The sequence below is a fragment of the Triticum urartu genome, chromosome 4 (assembly GCF_003073215.2).
Source record: "Triticum urartu cultivar G1812 chromosome 4, Tu2.1, whole genome shotgun sequence".
In the NCBI taxonomy this organism is placed as follows: Eukaryota; Viridiplantae; Streptophyta; class Magnoliopsida; order Poales; family Poaceae; genus Triticum; species Triticum urartu.
Window position 1 is genome coordinate 608,422,581 of NC_053025.1, and position 10,013 is coordinate 608,432,593.

At 42.6% G+C, this 10,013-nt stretch overlaps 1 protein-coding gene across 1 annotated transcript; it reads left to right on the plus strand.

Annotated features, from left to right (window-relative positions):
- Positions 1-1,848: 1,848 nt before the first annotated feature.
- LOC125554392 (uncharacterized protein OsI_031781-like) lies at positions 1,849-2,502 on the plus strand. Its single transcript, XM_048717960.1, has one exon. The coding sequence runs from the start codon at positions 1,849-1,851 to the stop codon at positions 2,500-2,502; it is 654 nt and encodes a 217-aa protein (XP_048573917.1).
- Positions 2,503-10,013: the final 7,511 nt, after the last annotated feature.

The window sequence follows — 10,013 nt, forward strand, 5'->3', positions numbered from 1 at the left end:
CACTTCCGGGTTGATTCTATATGGACCGTGGGTTGATTTTATAAAAAGTGAGGGGCTTTTGTGCAAATTTACCAGCGACGTACGACCAGAAGCACTGTTTGCTTTATTATTAGGGGAAGATATTTGTTCCCTTTTTTATTTTTTGCTTCTTCAATTCAAATTCGGGCTTTCCAAAAATATTCATAATTTTGAAAAAATGTCCATGTAATATAAAAAGAAATTTTCAAATATGTTCTTGGACTTCAAAAAATGTTCACAACTTTTAAAAAAAGTCCACAAAATTCTTTTTTTAGAACTGGTCACTAATTTTAAAAAGTTCATCAATTCGAAAAATCGTTCATAGTTTTCACGAAATATACACTCATTTAACCAATGCTCGCGAATTTCTAAAAATTGTTTTTTGTATTTGATGAACTTTTTGAATTGGAGGAACAATTTTTTATTCTATGACCATTTTTTGAAATTCACGAAATTTTTCAGAAAAATAGGGTGAATTTTTTTTGAATTGTGATGAACATATTTTTGTATTTGATGAATAATTTTTGAAATTGATGAATAATTTTTGAACTTGATGAACGTAAAATATTTGCGAATTTGAAAAAATATTCAGAAAATAAAAAGGAAAAGGAAAATGAACATGAAAGGTCAAAATAAGAAAAGCGAAAGGGAAATAAAAAAACCGGTCTGAGAAGGTTCTACGACCTTCCCAGAACCTTCCCAGAAACCGAGGAGAGCGATGGAAGCAACGACCAGTGTCGTTGATAAAATAGCATCGGGAGCCCATCGGGTCCTGAGGCTTTTGTCGGCACCACTTGAAAAAGTGCGACCTCAATCTCCTCGTTCATGATGGCTGCAGTCAGCCTCACATTCATCTCATTCGTGACTGAGTTGTCAATGTGTTGCAGCAGCTCGTCGGCTCCCTCTGACCCTTCGACATGAAAAGCTTGGTATAAAACTCAGTTGCCATTACCCGCATCTTATCATCATCAGTGCACCTCGTCCCATTCTCTCTCATTAAAGCTCGAACGGTGTTCTTTTTTTTCCGTGAGAATCTCGGTTTTGGAAATACCGGGTGTTTAGATCGCCTGCCTTGAGCCATTATTCAATCCTTGACCGCTGCCTACACATAACTTCTTTGCGCTCATAAACTTCGCGCAGATGCTCATCTATGTCCTTTATCTATGCTTGATACCCCGTGGCAAGCGCCCGTTCTTTTGCATCTCAAAGTTATTCTCACAGTTTTGCTATCTGCCTATGAATTGACCCCAAAACAGCTCGGCTCCACTACTGCATGTCCAGTGACATGCTCCGCCAGAAAGAGTATAAGCTTTGACACTGGTGAGACACCATGTTGTAGCAGAGCGTGTTGAGCCATGCTTATTATACTAGGAACACATGGTAGTTTTTGCACGGGCATATGTGCTAGTAATTACAAAAACACTCCAGGATCGATCAATTGAACCGACCAACACTACATGCAGTTTGCAAATTTTCAAAGCAAGAGATCACAGGCTAGTAAGACATGCACATAAAATCAACCGCGAAACCAGAAAGATTGGTGGCCACTTTTGTCTGTGCTCTTGAAAGAATGATTGGTGACCAATTTCGGGTGTGCTCCTCAAAACAAGGGGCAAGCGGTGGCTCATACATCCAGACATCGGTTCATGCAACCAATTTTGCACCACCGTAGGACACCCGCGAAGCTCTCATGGCCTCACGGCCTCTTTAGACACCATCTCCTATTTTAGTGCATGGCCACCTTCATAAACTTACATGGCGCAAACATCTCACCGGAAGCAATACCATCTTCTTGGATCATCCCTCAACCACTTGTTAGGACAACTTACAATGGCCATGGTCAAGAACATTGCATGCACATTGTTCCTTGCTGCCATTGTGGTGGCAGCCACATTGGTACCGGCGGCAAGCGCCGCCGGCGACAAATCCATTGAAGAGATGGATTCATCCATCAAGAAGGCCTTTGACGCGGTCATCGCCGCCGCCCCAGCATCCAAAAGGTCTGCAGTAGAATCTTTCGTGCTCAAGCAGAAAGTCGCTGCCACCGCCTCGCTCAATGAGGCCGCTGGAGATAAGAAGAAACTTGATGAAATTGTCACTGCCTATAAGATGGCCTCCGATGCGGTCCTTGCCGCTAAACCCGCCGACAAATATGCCGTATTTGACAAAACCTTCAGCGAGGCTGGTCATCCTCCCACCGTGAAGGCCGTCGACGCATTGGAGAATTCCTTCAAGGAGGCCATTGGTGATGTCGTCGCTGCTGCCCCAGCACCACAACAGGACGAAATGAAAGCCCTCGTCTTCCAGCAGACCGTCGTCGCTGCCAACATGCTTGCCCAGTCTGCAAAGGACAAGAAGCTATTTGCTGCGGTTACCACCGCCTACAAGGTGGCTTCTGATGCGGTCCTTGCCGCTGCGCCCGCCGACAAGTATTCCGTAATGGAAAAAACCTTCGCGGAGGCTGCTGATGTCAAAGCAGCATGAGTGGCACCTCGTCTGGCCTTTGATGCACATGACCACCGGTGGATTGATCACTTGATGTTATTGATTTTTTTTTCCCATGCATGGAAACAGGCAATAGTTCTTTTTTAAGTTTTCTCTTGTAATGGCAATTTTTAGCACCCCTGATGCAGATACCGGAAACCCTCATGGCCCGCCACCATGTACTTAGATCCCCCCCCCCCCCCCCCCCCCAATGTATCAATATAAATTGTAGTACATTTTAATATATATTTACTTATTTCTGTGGTTGATGCATGTGATTTCTCATGGCATAAAGACTACTACTTGATACAAAGTGCTTAGACTATCATAATTACGTTTCGCCTCACAATTTAGCGTGCTATGATGTGTCTTTGATCTTCCGGCACATTCACAGTTTGACACTATCTTCTCCTGTGTGATCCCTATGTTTTGCCTCTGGCGTGTATCAATGTTTTTTTAAGAACCAGCTTTAAACTTATGCACTGTAGTGAAGATCATGAATCATGTCGACGACTCTCCCTCTCAGGGCATCCACAATGTGAGAAATCTCTGCCTTTAAAGCCACCTCCAAGGCTTTAGCGCCGCCTCTCAGGGCAGTTGCTGCCTCCAAGCCCAAAATGCTTAGCATCGACGCTATGGCTAGAGGCAGCCTCCAAGCTCTCACAAGTAGTAAAATAATGAATGGGTCCTCCTAGTCAGATGGTGGATGAGCCAAGAAGAGGAGAAACGGTGCGTGTTAGTTCAGATATTAAATATTTTTTAAATTCATAAGGTGGGCTCCACCTTAGAGGCGGCAAGCCAACAACACAGTGCGGCATTTTACATAAAATTTAGAGGCAGCTCGTGGGACCCAGCTTAGAGGCTGGGTTGCCTCCAAACACTGGAGATGCTCTCAGATAGCCACAAAGTTTGTACCATTTGACGGTATACCAATGGTTGGGGCCTGACATTGCGGGTCTCTTGAGAGAAAGTTATGCGCACATTTCTCCCTCTCAAGGAAAAAAACGATCTTACTTGAACATGATCTGTTATTATAAAAAATACCTCATCTTCATCTCAAAATTTAAAAAAACTTTCTCGTATCACATCGACATCACATCCATCTCAAAAAGAAACGAAAAAGCCTAAAAAACTATAGTCAAAAAGATAAAAGTCTCACTTTCATCTACCAGAAAAATCTCAGAAAAAAATGGACATCACATCCATCTCAAAAAGAAAAAGAAAAAGCCTAAAACCTTTTCTCAAAAAGAAAAAGAAAATTGCCACTTCCAAAAATAATCTCTAAAAAAACTTTTATCAAAAAAAAGGTCTCACTTCCATCTTTAAAAAAAAAATCTAAAAAAATTGAAAAGTTCCTCACCACGGCCAACCAGCATGCACCACGTGACCATTCTCCCACACGTTAATGTGTGTGTGATGTCTCAATCACGATTTTCTCAAAACCTCGTGCAATGGACGGCAACATATGGCATCTATGAATGCTAGAACTTCAACTAGGAAAGGTGTATCCATGGTCCATATATGCTATACAATCGCCTCCCTCTTCAGACTCTCACGCCATCGTCCGGAGGCAGTGTCTTACCGCTCCATCAAGCTGTCCTCTTTTTTTCTTTTTCTTTTTTTGATCGTTCATCAAGCTGTCCTTTTTTAGTTTGGCCCGCTTAGCTTTTTCTTTCAAGCTCCGCCACTGCCCACACACATATCACATAAGGGGCAAAAGAGTTTTTTAGGTGTCATTTAGGCTCAAAATGAACGGAAATGTCATATAGAGAATAAAATTTAGAACTTGTGTTAAATAGGAAAGAATTTTTTTCAATGTCAAATAAGGAAGCAGATTTTAAGATTCGGTTCCTTATTTGACACTGGAAATTTTTTCTTCTCTATTTAACACTAGTTTTAAATTTTATTCCCTATACGACACTTCCGTCCATTTTGAGCCTAAATAACACCTAAAAAGACGATTTTGCCCCTCATGTGGTATGTATGTGCGCACGTGTGTGTTGTTGCGTGTGTGGGTGCACGCGCACATGTGTGCTGCTGCTGCATGTGTGTGTGCATGTGTGCCGCTGCGTGTGTGTTTGCTACTGTGTGCGTATGTGCGCGCGTGTGTGTGCGTGCTGTTGCGTGCCTATGTGCTACCTGCGTGTGTGTTGCTGCTGCACGTGTGTGTGTGTGTGCTGCATGTGTGTGCGCGTGCATGTGTGTTGCTGCGTGTGTGTGCGCGCGTGCGCGTGCGTGTTGTTGCGTGTGTGTGCGCGCGTGCGTGTATGTTGGTGCATGTGTATGTGTTGCTGCATGTGTGCTCCTGCCCTCGTACTGGTACCCACCTATGCATCTTCCATGCCCAGCCCACCTGCAGTCCAGAGCAGGACTCACATAGGCTCAGCCTCAGTAGGCAACGCATCCGTCTCGACCCAGTTCGGCCCGTACCAGCAAAGCGGAGTAGGGAGCACACGGGCAAGCGGGACTAGGGCAAAGCCGGCAGCAGAGGTAGAGGAGAGGAGATGGCGTTCCTGTCCTTCACCGGCGCCAAGTTCAGTGTAAAAATACGATCTTGGGCTGCTTTTACTGTCTTACGATTGCATCCTGGGAGCTGCCGTCTGTAGATTCTTTAAGTGTTCTCTATTTACTTGAAGCCTGCATGACTTTTTTTTTTGCGGGGTTAAAGAGATTTCATTGCTCAACTAGGAGAGAGGTCCTCCATACATACAAAGTTGTGGTACATTAGCAGGGCCCGAACTAATCCATAGAGCCATACGGGCTTCAACAAGACCAAAAGTAGCTAGTCTATGACTTACAACATTTTGGTTCCTACTAATATGAGAAATTGAGCTATCCCTTTCACCAAGAAGTTTCCTCACTTCATTCACCAACATTGCATTCATCGATCTGTCCATGGACTGTGACTGAATGGAATCTACCGCGACTTTACAATCCATCTCAACATCGATCGGAAAGTCTGACCATTGTAGTGCAAACTTGAGCCCCTCTAGGCACGCAGCTAACTCAGCTTGCAATGGACTCGCACAACTCAGGAGATTTCTGCATGCGGAGAAAACTATCCCACCGGTGCTGTCGCGGAGGATCATCCCGGCACCTGCCTCACCCGTCTCCTTGATGTAAGCGCCATCTACATTTAGCTTCACCCGGCCATGTACAGGAGGAGTCCATCTAGCAGCCTGAGTAGCAACCTTCTCATGTATTAAAACCAGTGGGCGTCCGTCAATATCAATAGGAGCCTTTCCTTTTAACTGATCGGTTGCAGGGCCATACTTGATGCCAATTAGCGAATGTGCATAGCTCTGCAAGAATTGGCATGATGCGTCCACTGGTGGTGGTGGCTTATCATGTACTATCTCATTACGTACATGCCAAGTACGCCAAAAAATCATTAGCACACGCATGCGATCATCATCTCCAAGTTCATGCAGTACATCAAATAGCCACTCCACGCCCGTGGGACGAACTCCTGCAATTTCCGGCAATTTCCAGTGTTTCGCCATAGCCTTCCAAAGAGCGACCGCTCGCGGACACCTACAGAAGACATGAAACGTGTCCTCTCGCTCCATCGCACAGAGTGGGCTGCATGACTTAGCTGTAGGTTGGTTCAGATTAGCTTACATGATTTACTTCTCCAGTGTTGGATAATGATTTGACTACCCAGATGCTAACCAGTAGCCTCGTGAATCTTTTGTAATCTTAGCACAATCCCATGCTTGAAAAGTTCAGTTTAGGATTTGAAGGTGCTGCAAAAGTTCTCTGTCTACTTGTTTTTTTAGTTAAAACAAAGGGCACTTGCGGATTGATTTTTGTTGATGCCCTGTGGAGAAAGGACCATCTACAATTTGGTTGACAGACTACTTCGTTTACTCAATACTGTTCCAGTTTCTACGGCGAGTGTTGAACATGCATTTTCAGTAAAGCTTTTTTAGTTTGGCCCGCTCAGCTTTTTCTTTCAAGCTCCGCCACTGCCCACAGACATACCACATGAGGGGCAAAAGAGTCTTTTTAGGTGTCATTTAGGCTCAAAATGAACGAAAATGTCATATAGGGAATAAAATTTAAAACTTATGTCAAATAGGAAAGAAATTTTTTTCCAATGTCAAATAAGGAAGTAGATTTTAAGATAGTGTCAAATAAGGAATTTTCTCCCTTACCAGCCATCGTCTAGAGCCAGTCTTTTTTTTTGTGCGGGGTTGTATGTGGATACAGGGCTACCGGAGTATTGGACCGCCAAGAAACAACAACAGCCCTGCTGCGTTGGGCCTTCCTTAACTTGGCGGCCCGCAGGCTTCGGCTTTCTGTCGTTGGGCTAGTACACTAAAAATGGCCCTAACCGAACAGAAAAAATACCTCTCTGATCTAATGTTCAACACTGCATTAACATCTGGGGTCTGCATGTGATTCTCAAAAAAAAAAAATCTGGGGTCTGCATGTGTCGCATGACTTTCTGTCGATTCCAAGACTTTGTTGCTTCATCTATTAACTCACTGACGAAAACTGGAGGGTCTACAGAACGAGGGTGTAGTGCTCTCAACATAAAGACCTGCACATATTGCCCTCCATACTTGAGATGGGTGAGATTTTTTTTTTACGGGCAAATCAGAGAGCTTTATTCAACAAAAGTGTTCCCCGGGCAATCAGCCAAGAGGCTGGTTACCAAAAAACTAAGGGTCTCCTCGAGCCAACATTCGGTCACATTCAGAACATCACGCTGAATCCTATTTGGCGCCTTCAGTTTGGAAGAGGACCCGCTACTGGGCCAGCCCACTACCAGGAAGTGAAATAGAGCAAAGTCACAAAAGAACCAAGTCGCTGCCAAGGTTCGAACTCGCGACATTAGACCATTTAATGTTGCTGCTAGCTAGTCGACCTATCAGTAGCTTCTGATTTTAAGCTAGCGCGGATATTTTATTAACACAGAGAGGCGGCATAATTGAGACAGTGTTTACAAAATTTAGAACGTTTCACTGAAAACTGAGAACATCTTTTAAATACCGAATACTTTTTAGATTCCGTGAACAATTTTCTAGAACAGAAACATTTTTCGAAATTCCAAAAAAGTGTTTGGAAACACAATCATTTTGTGAAATCCATGAACTTTTTGTAATTCGCGAACATTTTTGAAATCCATGATTTTTTTAATATGCAAACATTATTTGAATCTGTGCACAATATTTAAAACGAGAACAATTTTTTGAAAACACGAATAACCTTTAAAAAATTGGAACACATTTTAAAATGAGAACAAAGTTTGAAATACCAACAAAAATCACACGAGCAACTTTTGAAACTCTAAGCTTTTTTGCAAACACGTGGCGGGTTTGAACGATTTTTGACCCTTTATCCAAGTTACAACACGTCCGGCCATTTACGGGTCTTTTTTGACCGAGCAAACTCCAGGAAATGGAAAATTTATCGAAAACCAAGAAAACTTGGCACAATGCCTTTAATTGTTCATATAAGCTCATGGAAATTTTCTGGAGTCATTTGAAGCATGCCATTTTTTTGTAAAATTCATGAACTTTTTTTCAAATCGGTGAACTTTTTCAATTTGATGAACCTTTTTCATCCTTGGAGCTAGGGGTGGGCATAAAAACCGACAAACCAAAGACCGACCCCAAAAAACCATTTTTTTAGTTTTCTGTGTTGGTGTTGGAAAATTTCCGCCATATGTAACGACCAGCGTGTGCGTGCAGCAAGGACGTCAATTACATGGGCCAAGCTGATTACTTGCACAAAAAAGTTTACGAATTTGAAAAAGTTCGCAAAATTGAAATAAAGTTTATATATTTGAAAAAAGTTCATGAATTTGACAGAAAAGTTCATGAATTTGATAAAGTTTGCAAAATTGGAAAACATTCATTAATTTTAAAAAGTTCATGGATTCAAAAAATAAGTTCACGATTTGAAAAAAGTTCACAAATTGAAGGAGTTCATGAATTGAATCAAATGAAAAAAAAGAGGAAGAAGAAATAAAGAAAAATAAAAAACAAAGAAAAAATGGCCAAAAGAAACCAAAAAAAGAAGAAACCTAGACTAAGAGGGTGCACAACAAGAAGAATAAAAGAAGTAATTAGGGACAACAAGTGAGTTGTCCAGTTGGTTAAAGTGGATGGAAGTAAACCAAGGCTTGGGAATTCGAATCATACCTCACGTACCTATTTTTCAAAGGTTGAAAAAATGGGCTAGGCCCAAGATGGAGGGGTGTGCGCCTGTCTATGTGATGTGTTTGGCATACCGGTTGTGTACATATACGTACAGCTCGTACATGCTACATACGATGATGGGTACACTTTATGGTCAAATGACCATACTGCCCTTATACGGTTTTGTGAGGGGGTTGTACCGAAGCAAGGCTCTTAACTTTATCAGAGTATTGCCATGAAAATGACAGCGCGGTGCAAGATAGTGTTGATCAGCGGTGGTGGCCTGGTGGGTGAGGCGATGGAAAGCGACGGCGATGACTGATACGATGGTTAGCAGATAAAAGGTAAGTGACGCCGCATGGTCCCTTTGCTCTCGTTCTCACTTTTGTCTCTTCCTATCATCATGTTTCCTGATCTTGCCTTGTCAGATGTTGTCCATGTCCATTGTCCAGTAGGGGCCTCTTCGAGGCTGATTTAGCATCAGGCCACATAGGAGGAGAGCGGACTCTCATGGATTGGGATGTTGTATGTCAAGTCAGGTGAACCAGTCGACAGTGTCGCTCCACGCGCTGCTCATTTTGATTTGATCTTGACATATTTTTTGTGTTGCTGTATTTTTGAGTTAGGTGGCGGTTTATATTACCAAGTACTATCATTCTATCACTTTTGAACCACTTGTATTGTCTGTAGTCACTCATCTAAATTTTAAAACTACCACTTTTGCGTTCATATAAGCCTCTTAATGTTTATGATGTCATTGTTTTTCCTCCTAAGGTCTATCCATCCTCGAAATGTATTACATTTGCACTGCTCTGCCTTATTGTTCCAGTCACCAACTTACATGTACCCATACTTTCATATTGTTGTACTTTGAATCTTATGCAATAACACTATATAGTACAAAGAGATGAGTGAAAAGGGTCGCATCCCACCTGCCACTAGCTTCCACTCAGGCGACGTCAGGGGCGGGGGGCAACCACTAGTTATACTTCATTTTGTTGTACACATTGTTTGTTTTCGTTCACTCTCTGTTCCATTTTACCCCAAGGATAGTCACATGAAGTGGCAAGCATTTGGGGAGCACACAATAACACATTTGAGGAGAAAGAATGAGGAATTTTCAGAGAAGAGCCATCCTTCGTGTTAGAAAATCGGGAATATATAGATATTAGGGAACTAAAAAGAGCATGTAGTAAAAACTGAAACGGGAGGAAGGAAAGGAATCGGTAGGAGAGAAATTACTCGGATCGATCGATGGGGTTAGGAGGAGGGAACAACGAAACACAAACTCCCATTGAACACATGATTTTTTTGTGGGGTTTTCTCCACCGTTTTTTACAGGGATAGAAAAATCAGTGGGAT